The sequence below is a fragment of the Rutilus rutilus genome (assembly GCF_951802725.1).
Source record: "Rutilus rutilus genome assembly, chromosome: 18".
NCBI lineage: Eukaryota > Metazoa > Chordata > Actinopteri > Cypriniformes > Leuciscidae > Rutilus > Rutilus rutilus.
In genome coordinates, this window is record NC_140231.1 from 10,629,350 (window position 1) to 10,651,051 (window position 21,702).

The following is a 21,702-nucleotide window of genomic DNA, read 5'->3' on the forward strand; positions in this document are numbered from 1 at the left end:
ATACATACATACATACATACATACATACATAAAACTTCTATATAGAGAATATCTTAATATATCTTATCTTTTGAATTGATAAGTATTTTCTTATACCTATGGAATTTTTTGTGAAAGTTTATGCTTAAAAAAAGAAAAATACTTAATTTTATTCTCTGAAAAGAAACATAATATCTTATGTCTTATATCTTGATATTTTTGTGTTGATATTTTTACTGGAAAACAAGATTTTATTTAATTGCATTTTTTTTTTTTTTTTTGCAGTTAAAGGGATAGTTCACCCAAAAATGAAAATTCTGTCATCATTTACTCACCCTCAAGTTGTTCCAAACCTGTATGAGTTTCTTTGTTTTGCTGAACACAAAGGAAGATATTTGGAAGAATGTTTGTAATCAACAGATCTCGGTCCCCATTGACTACCATAGTATATTTTTTTCCTACTATGGAAGTCAATGGGGACCGAGATCTGTTCTCCAAACAGGAACCAAACAGATCTCGGTCCCCATTGACTTCCATAGTAGGAAAAAAATATACTATGGTAGTCAATGGGGACCGAGATCTGTTTGGTTACAAACATTCTTCCAAATATCTTCCTTTGTGTTCAGCAGAACAAAGAAACTCATACAGGTTTGGAACAACTTGAGGGTGAGTAAATGATGACAGAATTTTCATTTTTGGGTGAACTATCCCTTTAAGCACATTTTAGTACTGTACACTACTAACTGCTATAGAAAAATGTCTCTAACTATCTAACAAAAGCAAAAATTAATTTTCTGATGGTGGTGGTGGCCAGACCCCAAACATATCCCCCACAATCCTATTTCCTAAATAGTAGTTAAGAAATGACTACTTCACTAAAGATCCAACATTTAGAAGATTAGCATGTTCTATTACTGTGTGGTCGGGCCAGTATGGGCCATATTTTGACTGAAAAACAAACAAAAAAACAATACAAATATTATTATTATTATTATTATTATTGCAATTGCTACACTACTAACTGATGGAAAAAAATGGACTTTTCTTTCTAAACTCTGTGATTGTTGTGTTTGACAGATGGCGGTCTGGCAGAGATCGCAGTCACCTTCGATAACACCCGGATCATGTACGGTTTCTGCAGTCTGAAGGAGCTCACGGCAGCCCTGCCGCGCTACGTCCTCATCAACTGGGTGAGATGACGCAACAACCTGCGCTCAGTGACACTGACGTTTTGCGAGCCGTTAGCAAGAACACTTCAGCTCTAGAGGTCGACAAAGACAGAGCAGTCAACATAACCACAGTCAACCGACATCAGTGCCACCCTTTAATTATACATGCATTCTTTTATCTTACAAAAGCAGGAAATACTTTTGATATGGTGGTGGGAGCGAGACCCCAAGTCTAATCCATATATTTAGCCCCCACAATCCTGAATTAGTAGTTATGAAATCACTACTTTATTTTGCTAAAGATCTAAGATTAGATTAGATTAGAAGATTGATGAAGATACTGTGCGGCATGACTTGAAGGCATTTTGATTTTTGAACAAAAATTATAGGTGAATCACTGTATAATCTTGTTTAGAATAAAGTAAATGTAAGCCTCCAGTCATTATTTTAGCTCTCCAATTAAATGATTTACACTACTGGTCAAACGTTTGGAATAATTACGTTTTTTGTTTTATGTTTTTGAAACATTAAGTCTTTTATGGGGGCAGTTGTGGCCTAATGGTTAGAGAGTTGGACTTGTAACCTAAAGGTTACTGCTCAAGAAACATTTCTTATTATTATCAATGTTGAAAACAGTTGTGCTGCTTAATATTGTTGTGGAAAATGTGATACTCTACCATTCAAAAGTTTAGGGTAAATAAGATTTTAAAAAAGAAAGAAAGAAATTAGTACTTTTATTCAGCAGGGATGTGTTGAAATGCGTAGGATGCGTAGTTTCCACAAAAATATGAAGACTGTTTTCAACAGTGATAATAAGAAACATTATTAATAATAGAGCACCAGTAATATAATTGAGCATTATAATTTCTGAAGGATCATGTGACACTGAAGACTGCCGTAATGATGCTGAAAATACAGCTTTGCATCACAGGAATTAGTTAGAAAATAGAAAACAGTTATTTAAAATTGTAACAATATTTCACAATATTACTGTTTTACTGTATTTTTTGTTTAAATAAATGCAGCATTGGCAAGCATACGAGACAAAAAAAAAAACTTTTGACCAGTAGTGTAAATCATTAAATTTGAAGTTTGCACCAGTATTTTGAAGTGCATACAAATACTGCATAAAAAGCACTTGCACACAACTCATATGAAAGACACTCTTAAATACTTTCATTATTTTCTTATGTTCGTTTAATTACAAGCATGTTTTGTACTTTGTATTTTTAGTACTTATCTCTTTATGTCACACTCACAGCAATTATTTTAAATTGTGTGAGCTTCTTTATTTTGAATGGGTGCTGATCAGAGAAGAATCTCTATTGTTAGTTGAATTATTAAAGCGACAGTCTCTCTTGTATGTATGTATGGCGCCTTGGAAATGCACCTAATGGTTGCAGTGGAACACAATATTCACCTCAATTTAAGGTTAAAGGATGTTATTATATGTTATTATTTTTTGGTTTTCTGAATGCAGTGGGAGGTTGTAACTACCTAGGGGAGCAATCTGAGACAATTATATATTGGCAGTACTCTGAAGTGTGCTAGACTTTTAAAAAAAAATTCATTCACACTGCAGTTGAATTCTCTGAATAAACACAGACTTGACAATGTGTGTTCAGGTTGGTGAAGATGTGCCCGATGCCAGGAAGTGTGCCTGTGCCAGCCATGTAGCCACCATAGCCGAGTATTTCCAGGTGGGTCTCCCCAAGGTAAAACAAACATCTTTTACTTCCCTTTTAAATTAGGTAATGACCCATTTCAATGACATATGAACCCATTGTCACTCATTTTGACATCATCTATCCTCTGAGCATGCGAGGAGTGTTAGCTGTTAGGTTTCATCTTTTCTAACTTTCCTGAGAAAACTGTCTGGAACGAAGGAAATGTGATTCATCCAAAATAATTTTCTTTGTTAGTGTCGGGGTGAAGCTAGCAAAGCAGGTCTAGTTCACCACAAAATCAAATTAAAGAAATAAGAAATTATATTTTGCATGAAAAAATAAAAGATCATTATGTGACATTATTTAGGTGATTACCCATGTTCCCCTTCAATTCCCATTTCCTTAATGTTTACAAAATCTAGTTCTTATTATCATTATGCAAAAAAAAAAAATTTAAGTCATAACATTTACAAGGTATTTGCATTTGATTGAAGTTCATTTGACGTACCCTGCATGTACATGCAGATTGTGTCCAGACAATATGATCTTCATTACTTAGTTACAGTAATGAGAATCAAATGGGAATCATCATTGAGAATAATGAAGATTAAATAAAAAAAAAAAAAATCTTAATTCACAACAAGGAAATATGGCAAATTGTCTTTAAGATAATTTTAATTTAATAAATCGCCTCAGGTTAATATGTTACCCGGCTCCATGAGAAGGGAATGAAATGCTTGCATAATAGAGTTGACGCTATGGGAACGCTTCTGCGTGACTGGTGTCTGAAACACATGTGTAAATACACCAATCTTGATTGGCTAAGGTGATGTCAAGTTACGTAGCAAAGCATGTAAGCATGACCATAAAAGGGCACCTATGTCACGGAATCTCCAGATTTTGATAGTCTGAAGAAAGCCACGAAGGCATGCCCGAAGTGTGGCAACGCAGTGTCTCGTTCCCTTCTCAGGGAACCGGGTTACATACGTCATCAGAGACGTTCCCTTTTGAATGTAACTCAACGCTGCGTCATGTCATTGCCGCTGTGGGAATGTCAACAGCAACGCTAGCCCACTGAGGAAAGATGCCTGCCCATCAAAGCCAAAGTTACCAAGCTGCCGCAAAGTCTGAATCATTTTTACGTCAGTATCGGTTTGTTCAAGGCCCTGAAGCAGCGAACTGGAGGGACCACCCAAAGTAACTGAAGGGAAGATTCCCTCGTGAGCGAAGATGGGGCAAATGGCCCGTCGGACACCTCCACCTCCCGGATCACCAGGGGTGGCAAGATAAGTAGAGACACCCCCTGAGAGCCCCAAAGAAAATCTGGTACACAATATCGAGGTATGCCCAGATTCCCCCTGGCAGGGGACGCTTTTAGGGATTTTGGATAGTGCTTTGTAAGATGCCACATACCCGGGTGGAGTGAGCTCTGACACCTAGAGGCAAAGCCATTCCACACTCCTCATAGGCCAGAGAAATTGCATCGGTTATTCAATCCGAAAGGCACAGACCCCCTTGCTGCGACCTCTAGGTAGACCAGCATTTAAGTGCATAAATGCCACTGGCCTGAGTGGTAGACGTAAACCCTAAGAGTGTGAACAGGTGAAGCCTTTCTTGCTCCAGTGATTCATGCAGCGGAAGAAGGCGGCGTGAAGTATGACCAGATGTGCAGTCGCATAAGTGTGACTATTTCTAACTCCTCTGTGCCAGATGCGGACAGCATTGGTTCCTCGTTAGGATCAGAAGAATTCGCAGGATTCTCAAAGGATCCTCTGAGTCAGTGGATATAGCAAGAGAAAGAGGGACACCTGTCTTAAGCTCCTCCAAGTCCACCTGCAAACCCCATGATCTAAGCCGCCGTGCTGCCTCAACAGGCACAGAAGCCTGACTCCCATCCTTCGAGAAGAGAGCCAGGAAGGAGCAGTAAGCTTTATGGAGAAATGCTCACAATGAATACGGTCAGCCCCCTTCAAGGACTGACCAAGCATGTTTTGAGTGTTATCAGGTCTGGGGTGCAAAATCCAAGCAGGAGGAGGTTAAAGAAATAATCTAAAGAAATAATTTAGAAATTTAATTGAAGAGCCACTTAAAAAAAGTCAGAGCCTACTGTGTGGCTGACTCTAAGGGTTCAAATTGAGCTTCTGATGAACTTTTCAGGACCACAGTAAGGTGAATGCAGTCAATGCAATTCAGTACACGGATGCCCATGAACAACCTTAAATGTCCTGATGCCCTCTGAAGAGGGAGGCGGGTGCCACACTCCGGCAGAATTTCTGATCAGAGTTCAGGTGGGATCCCACTAGAAACGGCTGCTTCCCAAAACACTGGTTAGTGAAACAGGTTCTTGAGGGAAGAGTGAGCACCCAATACTGTGGTGTGACACACTTACCTCCGAGGGAACTTGCCCTCAGTCCACTGAAAGCTATAATGGATAAAAGAGATAATTGCTCCAAACAGCTTACTGGCAGGGAACAGCCAAATTTTGCAACTATGTGTCACGGATCTATGAGAGAGGACTCAAGCGCAGAATGACAAGGGTTTTATTGACAAGACGAGAGATGGTGGGTGAGGAGGTGATAACAGTCCAAACAGTAGGCAGGGAACGAAGCACAATGACAGGCAAGCTGAGAGGGTGGCCGCTGAGACCAGCCTAAGGTGAGCAGGTTGGTGTGCTGTAGTTGATGTGCAGCACAAGGCCAATGGATGCAGCGAGAGCCAGACAGGATCATACAGCACATAGATAGACTCACAGGGCATGATCAATCACTGCAACGGTCTTGCTGCTTGGCAGAGAGAGGAAGCAGCTAGAGAAGCTCAGCTTGCATGGCTGGAACAAACAGGAGACACAACAGACACAAGACAAGGTATCCAGGCACTATCTTCAACTTGAACAATGAAAAGCGATGCACAAGGCAGCACACAGAAGTACACTGTGGCACAAGTAGGCACACACACAGCGAACTGGCAAAACTAGAGGGAAAGAGAACACATTATAAAGGGAGCTGAGAACATGAGGAACAGGTGTGCACACTTCGACAAAGAACAGGGGAGCACACTCAGACTAACGAGGACTCATCAACAACCAAACAAGGCGGCGTGGAAATTGGTAACAAGGATGCAGGAACAGAGGAGCACATGGCCAACACAAACAAAGACAGAGCCATGTGCTCAAGCACAACACAAACAAAGACACATTGAACAAAGACAGGACTGTCAGTGGAAAACCCTGATGGGACAGTCTGGGCAAACTGCTGTAACAACCTTACGTGTGTCCACAACACTCCGGAAGCATTGCTGGGTGGAGATTGGCTGAAACCCTACTGGAGATTGCTGTTCCCCGAAACACCATAGGTGTTAAATACATACTGGGCATAATCACTCAGGAGACTGCTTCTTCCTGTAATGTGGAACTTGGTGGGATAGCAAGACAACTGCTTGAGGGCATCGAGGAAGAGTGAGCGCCCATTTTATAGTGGTGTATATTATATGCACAGAAACACAAAATGTTACTTTTTTTTCACTGAAACGACTACAAAACAGTACATTTATTTGCAGTATATGCATAAAATATCTTTTAAATAAGTTTTGTTTTGTTAAATGAGACTTGGTCATGGTTTTGTGAGATTCACACATTGAAACATAATTGGTGTTTTCAGAAGTTCATCAGAAGTGTTCATTTCAAACATTGACTCATAATGCATGAATTTTTTACGAATATGTTTTTTTAGAGCTTTTCAATACCACCTCTGTTGTTGTTTAGGCTTTCTCTATGGCTTTGTTTAACAGCATGCCTCTTTAGTTCTGCTGTAATTCAGTCCTGTGCTCCAGCAGATAAGAGTAAATCTAGTCATGTGGGTGGGCCACAGAGTCTTGTTGGGTTTGTTGGATTTGTGTGTGCTTCTGAGTGTATGCACCTAACTGCTGGTATTGTGCAGCAGAAGATGTTTTTAGATGACTAACTCGCTCCTCTTCATGGCTATTGTGTTGGAGGTGTCCGCCGGTGTGAGGCATCTGAATGGGGGGCCGCTCTGCTTTTCAAGCCTCTCAATCTCTTCAACGTGGGTGCGTGGGTGAGAAAGGGAGAGAGAGAGAATAGAGGTATTGAGGTAGAGAAACTCCACGATAAAACATCAGCGAGACAACCAAGGCCGCCGCAGAAATTGTGCTTTTGGGTTGAAAGAGAGACGGTGCTATCAGGAATGAATTGATCTAAAGTGCCAGTCAACTCGCCGGTTGCTCTTTTAGAGTTACTGAAAACATTGATGGCAGTATTCATGTGGCTATGTCAGAGAAATACACACGAACTAGATATAGTCGGTTTGTTTGATATTCTTACAAAAGCTTAGTTAGAGGAAGAGCTCTATATTCTGTGATGCTCGCACAAGCACATTGAAGACTTGTTTTGTCTTGCATGAAAAGCCTAATTGCATGTGAATGAATCATTCATACTCATTCATAGTTATGCCTTCATATGTTATTAACTGCAGTTATTCACTTTGGACTAATTCTTTCATTAATTATGCTATTGATGAGTTAATAATGTACACCACTGTTCAAAAGTTTGGGGTTAGTACTATTTTTTTTTTTTTTTTTTTTTTTAAAGAAGGTAATACTTTTATTTATCAAGGATGCATTAAATTGATCAAAAGTGACAGTAAAGACATTTCAGATAAATACTATACTACTTATTGAAGAATGCTGAAACTCACAATTTCACAACAGTATTTGAAACAGCATAACTTTTTTTCAAAATTGATAATATTATTAAATGTTTCTTGAGCAGCAAATCAGCATACTTTAATGATTTATAGTATCATAATTCCAATGGAATTCCAATTCCATGTTTTCAAATAAATAAATAAAATATTTTAAATTGTAATAATATTTCATAATATATAAAGTGTATTTTGATCATATAAATACAGCCTTGGTGAGACTACATTACAAATCAAAAACATTACAAATCTCACCAACCCCAAACTTTTGAACAGTATTGGAAATTTTGTTGCAGTTGCACCAATTAAAATTATGGCACGGCATTAGCTAGAAAAATTATATCTTGATATTTTATACCCTTATTTTCAATATATGTTTGTATTTGAATAGAAAATGCCACATGAACATCAAAAATACTCTTAAATGGACAACTATTAAAAATGTTTTACTGGTTTGAGGAAATTTATCAGACTTCCAATCTCCAAAACCCCTTCTTTTTAATGGTGGCACAAACGAGTCACTGAAGAAGACTTTTGAACCAATCCTATTAAATAGACAGTTTGAACTGATTCACAGAAATGAATCAAACTTACCAATACTGATCAGACTTTTACTACTGGACTGTACATTTCCCTCACAATAGTCTCATATAAAGTCACATGACAAGGTAGAATCACAAAATGTCTTTAGGAAACTTGTCAAGTAGAGTCGGTCAATGCAGGCTGATGCTTTTGTGACTTTCTTCTTTTGTCTGACTCTCTTGTGACAGTTAAAAGAGTTCTCGTCATTTAAATGCGCGGTTGATGCTGGTTGCCAGGTGACGTGTGTGTGTGTGTAGCAGTACTACTGATGAATTTCTTCTCTTTCTTCAGGGTGTTGACGTCGTCGTGAACGCTAGCACCATAGACGACATCGACCCCTCAGCCATCGGACAGAGGCTGACCAATGGGACGGCTCCAGTGGCCAGCCCAGTGCTGAGCCGCCTGCGGATGAAAGACGAGGAGAACACAGAGAACGTTGTGCGTAATTTTGTTTGCATGCACACTGGAAAGGGCTCGAATCAAGTTGTCTGTGAATGGCTCTCTAATAGTGTGATGTCTGACACAAGGGCACAGCCTTGTTGCTGTTTTTAGAGGAAAGTGCTCTTAGAGCCACATTGTTGATTCAGAGGAACTGAAACAATGATTACTTATGTACCATACGAAACAGACTTTAAAATAACCTAGATCCTTCCTGCTGTTTTTCTCACTTATCTGAATGATAGTCTCTGCCAAGTATACACTATGTCAAAAGTTTGTAATAATTACAATTATTAGAATTTTATTATTAGTAATTACAAGTCTCTTATACTGACATTAAGTAATATTGTGAAATATTATTAAAATGATATGATCAATAAGTTCTACAATAATGTTTTTACATTGCTTTAACTCATCAAAGTAACTTTTTTTTAAAGTTATACAAGATTCATCTAATTTTTAAGTCAGTTTAATTCAGTTTTGAATATATTTTAAATGTAATTTTATTCCTGTGATCAAAGCTGAATTTTCAGCATTATTACTCCAGTCTTCAGTGTCACATGATCCTTCAGAAATCATTCTAATATGATGATTTGATGCTCACGAAACATTTCTTATTATTATCAGTGTTGAAAACAGTTGTGCTGTTTCATATTTTTGTGGAAAACGTGATACACTACCATTCAAAAGTTTGGGGTATGTAAGATAAAAAAAAGTTAATACATTTGTTCAGCAGGGATGCATTAAATTGATCATAAAATTAATGACATTTATAATGCTATAAAAGCTTTCTATTTCAAATAAATGCTGTTCATTGAACTTTTCTCTTCATCAAAGAATTCTGAATAAAAATGATCATGGTTTCCACAAAAATATTAAGCAGCAAAAACTGTTTTCAACATTGAAAATAAGAACTTTAATAACTAAGCACTAATTGGTGGCAATTGAGCAGTAAATCATCAAATTAGAATGATTTCTGAAGGATCATGTGACGCTGAAATTTTAAAATATATTCAAATAGAAAACAGTTATTTTAAATTGTAATTCTTTCAGAAACATATAACATATGCAACTTGTATGCTTTATTGTATCCACTTAAATTTGGTATTAACCAATAGCGTTTCAACCAATAAAATTCAAGAACCAAGTGATGTTGATATAATCTAATCACAAAGCCAGTCTGTGCTTTGTGAAAATCTAACTCTGTAGAAAGTTTTCTGTGATGGGTAGGTTTAGGGTTAGAGGATACAGGATAGAATATATAGTTTGTGGAATATCCCCATAAAACATGAAAACCCAACATATGTGCTCTCTAGCTGACTTTATGTTTGGAGAAGAAACAAACTGTCCCCATAGTGCCTCCCTTGGATCAACATCTTTGTCCTTAGCTGGCTGTCCAATAAAAATGGCCAGTACTCACACTTCCCCTTTCCTCCTGACCGCAGGGCACCACCTACCAGAAAACAAATGCAGAGATCGAGATGAAGAAAATCAATCGAGAGGAGTTCTGGGAACAAGCCAAGGTAGAAATGTTATACTTTTGTGTTTCTGCTGCTAAGATGCTTGATCTGAGACTCTGAGGAAGGCAGTGTGAACCACTGTAACCAGTGTAAGCACAATGTGACGCTTCATCTGACTAGCCTCTTTGTTTTAACATTAATGAGGAAGTGCTTCTGTCAGATTATATTTCAGATATAAATATACTGTAATTTTATATTTAATATATATATATATATATATATATATATTACATGGCTTGGTTGAATTCTAATGTAGAATGCGGTCTGTTATTTCTTGATAACAGACCACTGCGAAGTATAACACACCGTTGCCATGAAAAACAGAGCGTTGCTATGGACGCAGGATTCTAACCGCGGAGACGGAACGGACCATTTTCTTTAGCGGAAGCAATACAATCGTTTTTAGATCAATAAACTCCTTTTTAAATCAATATTTTGTGTCAAATTATTGATTTATTTGGTAGGTAGCCATGTAATAAGCGGGATAATGTAGTGCGAGGCGGTTGTTATAGCGACCCTGACGCAAAGCAAATATACACAGTATATCAGAACATCAACATTTGAAACATTTATGTAAAGAACTGAAAGACTTCTTTCAGACTTCTTTTTTTATATATATACTACATTGAAAAAATGGAGGCCCAAAACATTGATTTACTGTTCAGTAATGTGTTGTACAATGTTTAGATCTATCTATCTTATTTAAATACATTTCACTGATATTTTTCTGACGTGTGTCTGTTTAAAGCGGGAAGAGGAGTTGAGAAAGGAGGAAGAGAGAAGGAAGATTGCGGAGGAACGGCAGCGCTTTGAAGCAGAGAGGATGGAGCTGGAGAGAAAAGAGCAAGAGGATCGAGAGAAGCGGTACCGCGAGAGGGAGCAGCAGATCGAGGAACACAGGTAGGAATGACGCCACAGTCGCCAATACCCATGACCCTCAGCCAGACATTATTATGATGCTATATCTGTGTTTATATGCGCGGTCACAGGAAGAAGATGCTGGAGGACGAAGAGGCCAAAGAGAGGTCAAGGAATCAACCCTTGATTGTAAGAGTGCGTGTGCTTTGCATACAGTAAACCAGGATTTGTGTCTTAAAAGATGTTCTGGCCTGAAAAATGCAACGAATGCATGATAACCTATGGGTGGTAAGACCTATGAACCCTGTTTCTTCAGTAAAATTGTGCCTGTAATAAGTGGGCATATGTGACTGCTGAATGGCCAAGGGCAGTACACAGGCTTCAGAAGTATTTACACAAAATCTGTTCAGATTTATTGCACCAGTCATTTGTAAAGTAAATAAGTTACAAACATCGGTATGTGGAGGAACCCACATTTAACTGTTATAAAAAAAACTTTTTGCTGCCCCCTGCTGGAAATAAACGTGCACTGATTCTCTTTACAGACAGAGGCCAGCTGTGAAGACCCGAACCTGGAGAAAAAGGAATCAGAGGTTGAGGTGGGTTGAAACGAATCTGTTAGAGCCACACTAACATCACTTCATTTCTCAGATAAGTGTATTAAAAAGGAGAGCAGACCCTAACAAGCTGAAATGTGGAGCAGATTTGTTTTATGTGTTATGATGACAGATATTCTGCTGGGATTTACATGTGGGTCAGTGGGATTCCTCGGGCTATTTAAAGACAAGTGTGTTTCTGTGTGTGTGCAGTCGATAGGATCTTCATGATGAGAAGGGGACAAAAAATCCTAATGCAAAACTTTCTTACCTGCGCAGCATATTATTATTACATTTAATACACTACCGGTCAAAAGTTTGGAGTAATTAAGATTTTTTTAAAGGGGTCATAAACTGCATTGTTTTATTATTTTGTAATGTTTCCTGAGGTGCACTTATAATGTTAGTATGATTTTTACATCAAAACTTGTCATAATTTAGAAATAAAATGCCATATCCTAGCCTGATTTTAGCCTCTGATTTGAACGCTCTGTTTTAAGGGGCGTGTCTGCTGAGATACTTCAGTGTAAACGCCCACTGCTGTGATTGGCTGACAGCTTTGCATAAGAAATAGCTAGTATTACATGTGGAACTCTCTCGAAAACATTTACTATGTTTTTACTATTACAGTTTATCTAATTTAATATAATTTGTCTAATATAATCTATAATCTATCTATTATATTATATAATCTAATCTAATATATAATCTAATATAACTTATCTAATATAAGTTATCTAATCATGAAAAGTGTTAATTATAGCATTATATTTAGATTGTGGCATGAAAGGTTGCAGTGATGAGCATTGTAGGCGATCACAGACATCCTGAGTGCATGAATGCAGTGATCTCGTCATTGCAACTCGATTTCTGCACACTAACAAATGCTTTCATCATAACTAACAATGCAAACACGATGTAAATAAAAGAGTTTTGGCGAGAGTCCAGAACTCAGTCACTGAAAAACATACGCTGTTTGATTGACAGCTCCAGCAATTGTGAAGGGAGCGTAATTTGATGGCTTTCTATATATCATTTAATCACAATTTAAATAACAAATTATTTTCATCCTACTAAGAGAAAAAATCTGAAGTTGACCGTTTAGTCACTGGTTTGATTTACTGACACATAGACAAAGAACATCTGACAAGTACCTACATGAATCATTTCATATCAGAAATCACTGGTCACAGATCAGGCATTAGAATTAACACAGTTACTTACATGTTGTGGCAATACTGTCGAGTCCATATCGTAAAAGTCTGTTTGCAAAGCCTGCGCCGAAATTGCGACTGATTTACCAAAGAATCCACAGTGAAATGTACAGAATACAAATAAATAATGCTCAACTGAGACATTCACATTGTTGAAAATAAATAACCACATTCCTAGCATTTGTAAGGTAATGTTATTATAGGCATTGATCTTCTTCTGCAGAGTCTGTCTTTTACCTGTCATAGATGGGCTCATTCCACAACGAGTTGTTATCTGGTCTTGGTTAAAAAAAAAGCTTGTTGGGAGTAACAAGGAAGTTTTCAGTTCTGAAACTTACAGGATATACTTATAGAATGATGAGTATGATGATATTTTAAAAGCTCAAGGGAATTTTGATTTCTTGATTTTTCAGCATCATTACTCCAGTCTTCAGTGTCACATGATCCTTCAGAAATCATTCTAATATGCTGTTATGGTGCTCAATTAGGCCTATTAATGGTGCTCAATTATTAATCATGTTATTAGGATCATGTGACACTAAATACTGGAGTAATGAATAAATTACATTTAAAAAAAAAAAATCATAATTTGACCGATAGCATTATGTATTAAATATTAAATATGTTTATAGGAGGCAGCAGCCATCATTGCCCAGAGGCCTGATAACCCACGGGAATACTTCAAGCAGAGAGAGAGAGCCATAGCCAACAGTGTGGACATCTCACCAGTCACCACGCACAGGACCGGTAAGATCATAGTGAAAGATGGAGAAGAGGAGGAGGAGATGCTACTGATCCTCTGTTTGTCCTGCTACTTGCTCTTCACTTGTCTCTCAATCTGTCATTTAACGAGAATTGAACAACACAACTCAGGAGAGACCATCTGTCTGAAATCTCTGCTCTGAATCACCATGACCGATTTCTGAGGGTCATAGACAGATTATTCATATAGTTAAATTATACAGACAGATAGATATTGATATGTTTATATAGAGAACAGAGGTTAAAGAGAGAAGGATCTAAACTTCATATATGCTGGCTGGCTACAAGTTATTGTAAACCACAGTTATACATGTGAGAATGTCTTTGGATTATAGAACATGATTATGGATGTGCTAAAACATGCTGGTCATTTTGATCAATATAAATGCCCAACATTTCTGTGTTGTATGTATTTTTATCCTTAATCCACATACTAACACTAAGCAAAGCACAATCAACCAATTCATTCCAAACGTGATTGCAAAGTCATGGAGTTTGCTGGTTGATGTTGGTTTTAGTTGAGAAAATACTTTTTGGTCCAAATTGTTGTTTTGCTTCGTACTACAACTTCTTTTCAACTTTATCACAATAGCTTCAATTGTGCCTTTTGGAGAAACCATCTTAAACCAGCAAACCACCTTAACCTAGTTTAAGGCTTTTTTTTTTTTTCAACAGGGATGCTAAAGCAAAGATTAATTTACTATCAAAATGCTTTATTAGTTCCATTTTCCAACAGACTGTATGATCCTGCTGAACAATGCAATATTATTTACTGGGTGATTGTCTCATTTCATTGTTTATTTAAGATCATAGACTTTTCAGTGTTGGAGTGAATGTCTAACTCCTCACTACCATCTGATGTTGAAGGGTGTGAGACCATCACACTAACAGCTGTTTTCTTACCTCTCTCCTTCTACCTTACTTTCTTTCTCTCTATTTCTTGGTAATTTCTTTTTTTTTTCCTTCTGCTCACTCCATCCTTTTGGTTGTTGACATTTCCTTTTTAACCATCCGTCCATTCCATCTGTCCTTCTGACGATCCTGGATCTTATTTACCCTCTACCCAACTGGTGCACATCCGTCATCACTTCTGTTTTGAACTCGTGCTTCTCTGTCTCTCTGATCTTTCACTTTTACACAAATTTCCTCCCCTCTCTATCCCTGGATTTATTTCCTCATGTCTATCCGGTTTGGTCTTCTTCTGTCACACCTGTGTACGTCGCTCTTTGTGTGTGTGTGGGTGTCCATGTGTCCCACACGATGGTCCCGTCTCCCGTTTACCAGGCCGCTTGGACAGTCCATTCTTGAGGCAGCAGCACAGTCCATCCGATTGCAGCCCGCCCCCTTCTCGCACTCCGCCCCATAAGCGGAGGCAGCCAGGTCCACCTGGTAGGTACTGGACAGATCTTGCTGAGGGCCACTGCATCAGCGTAGGATCACCAAGTCACCAGTCTAGCCTGTAGCCACTCTTCTTACTGAATTACCGTTTTTCTTTTGGCTTCCTCAGCAACACTAAGCACATTCACTGTAGCTGCACTGCACTGGGACGCACTAGGTCTTCCAGGGTTAGTATGTGCTAGTATTAAAGGGATAGTTTGCCCCAAAATTAAACGTCTGTCACTATTTACTCACCCTCATGATGCTCCAAACCCTTATGACTTAGTTTCTTCTGTGGAACACGAATGAGACATTATGCAGAATGTCCAAGCTGCTCTTTTCCATACAAATGACAAAATAAATAAATTTGCATGTAACAAAAGCAGTCAAACCAACATTAGGCATTTTGAGTTGATGCATTTAAGAAAAAATGACACGCAGCCCAACATGGTTATAATTAAAAGAAAAAAAGATGAGAACGTGCATCCGTCGTGTAAACAATACAAAACTTTTGCCTACATCATGTGAACAATCTGCCCATTCAGGCTATTTTAAACAAATGTGCATACATCACACAATGGGTTATACAGACGCTTAGAGGTTTAATATTAAAAGAACAAATAGCCAAATATGAGCCATATACTGCAACTCACATTGTAATTAGAAACCTTTGGTGGTCTTCAGACTACAGAGTGTGAACACAAATGATTTTATCATGATTTTAATGTTTTTTTAACAAAGTTCGGGAGGAGCACGTTCAAATAATCTGTCCAATCAACTCGTCAATCGCAATTACCACATCTATCCTATCAGCATGAGAGGAAAGCTTATATATATATATATATATATATATATATATATACATACACAGTTGACTCGCCTACATTCCTCGACAGTTTTCAGCATCCCTCCACCACCCCGACTCCTCACTCTTGGCTTGTTCCTTCCACAGTCAGGAATACGGGGGGAGTACTCTGGTTTCGGGCCAAATACCGAGTTCGGAGCGCTCTCCTCGGACAACACGCCAAATACGCATACCATTTATTCAATCTAACTTATTTGTAAGTGTGAACTCGTGAAATAAGCTCGGGACCATTTGAAATCAGCTGCCTATCAGTGGGTACCGAATTGAGTTGAAATAGTCTTGGCTATCGTACCCGCAATCCGCCCATGCCTATTGATTCCCGACCCGCACTTGCACTGCAGATGACAACGTAAATATTACTCCACCCGTTACATCAAATATTAGCGGTTCATCCGTCGGATACCCTCGGGCACCCACCCGTGTGCAGGACTCGGACTCCCAAGGCTTGATCGGGCCTCATCTGGGCCTCCTTGGGGCCAACAGCCAAGGTTTTTTTGGCCTGCTGAACACTATAGTCCAAAGCGAGCCAATCGAGGCTTAAGGTCCTTGCACATTGAGTCCAAATTTTTGAATGCGTTTTTCGTATTCGTGATTCGGTGGCTCTGAATTGTCAAAAAAACATTCAAAATGCTTGCTAGGGATGCGAAAACGCAGAAAAACTAACCTGATCCGTATTTTTTTATGACGGACGAAAGTTTCAGAGGCAGTGTGCAAGCGTGCGTGATTGACAAAACATGAGGTCGTATTTATTTTTTAACGTGCGAAATTTTTGGATGCGAATTTCGGACTCAGTGTGCAAGGGCCTTTAATGCGTTAATATGTTACTATTTTTGTATATTTTTGTACGTTTGGATAGATGCTGCATAAGTAGTCCAAATAATGATGTGTTGCAGTCGAAGTCCTCTCTGGCGAGATACAATAGTTTTGTGTGAGGTACAGTGCAGAATTTAAGTTGCTAATATCTGAAAATCTTATCCCGATCCACTCCGTCAAACACACATCACCTGAAACAGGGCATGTCGCGATCTGTGACGAAGCAGCAAGAGCCAGTGAGCGTTTGATATCACTGCCATAAAACATGTCATAAAGCTTCTTGAGGCAACAATTTTGGAATTTATAATTTATAACGGGCTGCTTGGATTTGACTTTTATGATCGCTGCTGAGAATGGAGATTAAGATCGCTGAATGAAGGCTTGAATTTGGGTCTGTTCCTCGCAAGCGTATGGATTCTGAAGATTGGATTACAGCGCACAAATAAAATTGATTACTTTTTGTGAATTTATGTTGCATTTTTGGTGTATTTTATGGTTCTATTGTCAGTCAAAGCATAGGACTATACTATGCTTTGTATACTATGTATCCAACGACAAACAAAACAAATATCACATGATAAATAATGGTTAAACGATTATAGAAATTTGATTAATTTTAAGGTCCTAAAGTCTAGTCTTGTTTAATATGATGTAATTCATCGAAACAAGTTTGCAGCGGAAGTCACACAGAACAGAGCGAAATGTTATAATTTCATATCAAGTAGATGAGTGAACTGCGCTTAATAAATGCGACTAACATAATGGCGTCCTGATGATGACAGACCCACAACAGTCAGGTCCTCAAATCTGTAAAGTAACCATCTCCCGTCCTGTATGTCCCATCTCAAGTAACCTGCTGTACTAGCTAACTGCACTACGGCCCTCTCAGTGTCACGATCCATTTCTTTCTCAAGACGTCTATTTGATCCATATTGCCATCTTCTCTGGATCCATAGTCAGTATATGTGTTCTATACTTGTTGTCCTTTGACTTTGTATTTTGCACAGGAAACATTTAGCATGTGTTATTTTGAAGCTATGCCATGGACGTTTGGAGGACTGAGACAAACTGATTCTTTTGGTTAGGGAGATCTGGTTGAATCTCACCAATGTTACTCCCCTCATGTCCCCCTTCCTCTCCTCCCATGCTCTTTCTGACGGATAACCGGTGGCCCTGCCTGCGCTCCCTTTCGTCCTGTTGACCTGTGAGTGTACGCCACGCTGCACCGCATGTGATTGTGGTCTCCGAGCCCTTGGGCTTGCGCTCCGTGGACCTTGTGTGACTGTACTGTTGTGGAGCCGACCTTGTGGTGTGTTCAAGTATAAAGTTAAATAGCAACACGAGGACAAATGGCGCCCGTGAGGACTAAACACTGGGTCTGTACTAAGACCCAATATCTAGAGTTTATGTAGAGTGATACTGTGGATTTCTCTTACAGAAATGGGTGAATTTGAATTGTGTCACTTGGCATGTGCAAGCAGTTTTTACAATGGTCATTGTGGTTTCACGAGTTGTGTTTGTTATATGTCGTGTGAGGTCTTCACTAAGCTGTATCGTATTAATCACCAAAATTTGCTTCTCAGTGTTTTTGTTGCATTTCAAATTGGTGACTTCCATATGAAACATTTCCCAGCTATCAGGGAATGTTCTCAGAACGTTCTGACAAAGTTATGAACAAGCATTCTTTCTAGTAAACATTAATATAATGTTCATTCAAAGTTATCTGGTCTTTAAGATTGTTCTCAAAACGTTAGCACAAAAACATTGTTTATATGTTGTTCATGGATTTTTTTTTTTTTTCTGAAACAATTCATCGAACTTTTTTTTTAATGCTTATACTTGTTTTAGATTGTTCAAAGAACATTTCAAAAGTAACATAATGTTTGCAAAATGAGCAAATGGAAGGTTTCCTTAACTTTTACATAACAGATTATTATTATTATTTATTTTTTTATGTTCTTTGAACATATTTTTGTTAGCTGGGTCCATAGTTCAGAAGTTGCTCTTTCAGAGCTCAGGAGACATGACTTTTCATGTTTTTTCAAAAGTAATTTTGTCTCAAATTTATAAAACAGAAATAAATGAGACGATTGTTGATCATTTGATCTTGAATAAATTTGATTACTGTTTGAAATCTCTGCAATCCAGAGCACAATTTGTGATATTTTACTGTAGATATTTGACTATATTTGACCCAGACAGCAACATAGTGTCGGCCCAGATCTGGTACATGTGGATTCAAAGTGTTCCAAATGTGGGCTGGATCTGGGCTGACACTATGTTGCTGTCTGGGGTGATTGTAAAAAAATATCATTACTGTCCAGGAGAAAGAATTGAGATTTTAAAGAGAACTCATCTGTGATTGTTCTTTCCAGTGGGTTGTTATCATTATTTAGATATTTCCTAAAAATTGCATGAACAAGTCAAATAGATTCTAGATCTGTTCTGCATTATTACATTGTCATTTTAAAATCTTGTCTTATATTGACCTGTCACTTATAAAAAATATGTTTTAACCTGACAGCTTGGTTTAGCTGTTTTGAGTATAAGACATTTTTTTAATAAAACATCATTAGAGTGCATGTTCAGAAAACGACATGCATTTGTAAATTTGTGAACTCATTTTCTGTGCTGCACACTGTGTTGTGTCTTCATGGTCACAGCGGCATGTCTGTGTTTTAATGTCGCAGTCGTTGATGAGAACGCTGTGGACGATTCACTTTTTGACAGACAAAACACTGCTTGCTGTTGTTTGCCATTGATAGCAATCCTTTCAGACTGTTTGTAAATTGTGTCATCTGTGTTGTGATTGATATTTTGTCTGGCATGTGTTGCTTGAGATCATCAAACATTTACCTTCTTTTTGATGTCTCAGATGACTCTACCGAAGGAATCCTCGAGCGCAGCATGACCACTGGATGCACTCCCATCCCTAAAATCGCCATTCAGGAGGAAAAAGATGACTTCTTTCGAAAGGAGTTTGGTAAGGCCTTAAAAACAAGGGATCTTTTTTTATATTCATATAGGGCCAGATTTACTAACAGCTTGCTCCAGTGCAAACCCTCTTTTGGCCTTAAAAAAACTACTGTCAGGATTTACTAAAGACACGCAGTTAAAAATTTGCCGTGGACTTTTTTTTTTTTTTCTTTTTTTTTTGGCTGACCTTATTGCATATTATGCATTTGTAGGAGTTTCCCTTTCAGACGCAACATTTATGGGTATTTAAATGAATCATGCAAGGTGATTTACTAAAGTTTGTGCTTGTCAATTTACTGGTATTTGCACCATTATTTACCACCCCCCAAAAAAAGCATGTCTTAAACCAGAAGCTAATTTGCACTTCTCTTGGTAGATTGCGTCGGTCATTTTGAAAATGATCCGGCTGCGTCTGTGTTTTTTTTTTTATGTGCACTTCTTCAGTAGACCTCATGCAGAACTTTCCACTCCCATCTCCCATTTTTTTGGGAATTGCACTCATGCTTATTTGCCCTGTTTAGTAAATCTGGCCCTTAGTATCATCTTTTTTATCCTTTTGTTGTATTTTACATGTGGGTTTATGGCGCGTCAGTACACCACAGAAGTTGAGCCTTTTGGAGACAGAAAGAAAATGATCAACAGACCTTTAATATATAAAGCAGCAGTGCTATTTTCAATAATACAAGTTTAGATCCCAAAAATTAATCTCCCACCATGTTCTCAGCAAAGACTGTTTGGGATGTATAATGTTGAATCTCATCAGCTCAAGAAGTTAGACAGATGGGAGGCTGTTATTGCTCCCACAGAATTATCTAGCGCATGTAAACCGGCCCCTGTGATGCAGCCTGGGGCTCCTTTGTTTGTCCAGGTTGTGTTTGCCTTCACAGCTGACTGACTTTCTCAGCTCTTGCGTGTCCACGCTGACTGCACTGAGTATGCTCAAGAAAAGCACTTCACTGGGGCGCAATTTACTCATAATCAGAACAGGAAGAAAACTTTTTGGCTACACTTTATTTTAAGGTGTCTTTGTTACAGTGTAATTATACATTTAAGTACTGAGTAATATTAAGTAACTACGTGTACTTACTATAGGGTTAGGATTAGGGTTTGGTTTAGTTTAGGGTTAGTTGCATTGTTCACAATTTATAGTAACTGCATGTAACATTGACACTAAAATAAAGTGTTACCTACTTTTTTAGGTACCATAACCATAAATAAGTGTAAATAGGCAATTGTATATTAGAACTGCATAGTTAATTAAATATTATGTGGGGTTATGAAAACCTTTATATATTGTAAAAGGGTGCAAATGGGCAGTTGTTACTTGAATATCTGATTTGACCCTTAAAAATGACTTTTGTTGGCTTAACCCAATATTGACAGATTCATTTCAAATACTTTATCACATGAAATATTTTTTTAGATTAGATTACCCAACTCTCGCCAAGAAACCCCAAATATACCTCAAATATACAAATTTTACATATAAGGACTGACTTTCGGTGAATTTTAACCAGATTTGACATTAGTAAAATGTCATAAATAGATTTTCAAAAGACGTTATTATGATATTATCTGTAGATTAAAATAATACATTTTCTTTAGAAGGCAAACTGCAACAGTAAAAAATTTTATTCTGTAAATGTTTAACACTTTTTTTTTTTTTTTCTTAAATGTTAGGCCCCTGGTGTAATGCATTGTAGGTTTCATAGGAAGTGTTATTCCAGTTCTTTCCAAATAAATTGTTTTTAACATGAACATAATAGTCAAGTCACCTTTATTTATATAGCGCTTTATACAGTACAGATTGTTTCAATGCAGCTTTACAGTGATAACAGGAAAACAATGCATTGCGGCTGTTGTTCAGCTGAAGTCAGTTCAGTGTTGATTCAGTCCTGTTGTGAAGATCATCAATTATTAAATTAGTTCATTTCATATATAAAGCAGTCAAAAATTGTCATCGTCCAGCTCATTTCGGTTCTCATACTACAGCGTCAGTACAGTCAGATATTAAGTGTCCCCAACTAAGCAAGCCAGAGGCGACAGTGGTAATATACTTCTATATGTTCATGAGTGTTTCCTAAATGTCCTTTTCCCTCCCTCAAGCCTTTGACACTCCCAAGCAAACTCCAGTGCAGGAATCCGGCTTCAGCAAGACCTCTCCGAGTGTT

At 38.0% G+C, this 21,702-nt stretch overlaps 1 protein-coding gene across 10 annotated transcripts in view; it reads left to right on the forward strand.

Annotated features, from left to right (window-relative positions):
- dbn1 (drebrin 1) overlaps positions 1-21,702 on the forward strand; it is an 85,793-nt gene that overhangs the window by 59,592 nt on the left and 4,499 nt on the right. The window contains exons 3-13 of one of the 10 annotated variants that reach the window (XM_084387250.1): positions 1,057-1,169; positions 2,774-2,863; positions 8,404-8,550; positions 9,996-10,073; positions 10,819-10,970; positions 11,060-11,123; positions 11,474-11,527; positions 13,371-13,485; positions 14,785-14,889; positions 19,431-19,538; positions 21,638-21,702. The exon at positions 21,638-21,702 is cut by the window's right edge and continues 372 nt beyond it. In XM_084387250.1, the coding sequence (XP_084243376.1) occupies positions 1,057-1,169; positions 2,774-2,863; positions 8,404-8,550; positions 9,996-10,073; positions 10,819-10,970; positions 11,060-11,123; positions 11,474-11,527; positions 13,371-13,485; positions 14,785-14,889; positions 19,431-19,538; positions 21,638-21,702 (1,091 nt within the window). The remainder of the gene's footprint in view (positions 1-1,056; positions 1,170-2,773; positions 2,864-8,403; positions 8,551-9,995; positions 10,074-10,818; positions 10,971-11,059; positions 11,124-11,473; positions 11,528-13,370; positions 13,486-14,784; positions 14,890-19,430; positions 19,539-21,637) is intronic. The other 9 variants (XM_084387253.1, XM_084387254.1, XM_084387252.1 and 6 more) reach the window with 9 other exon arrangements.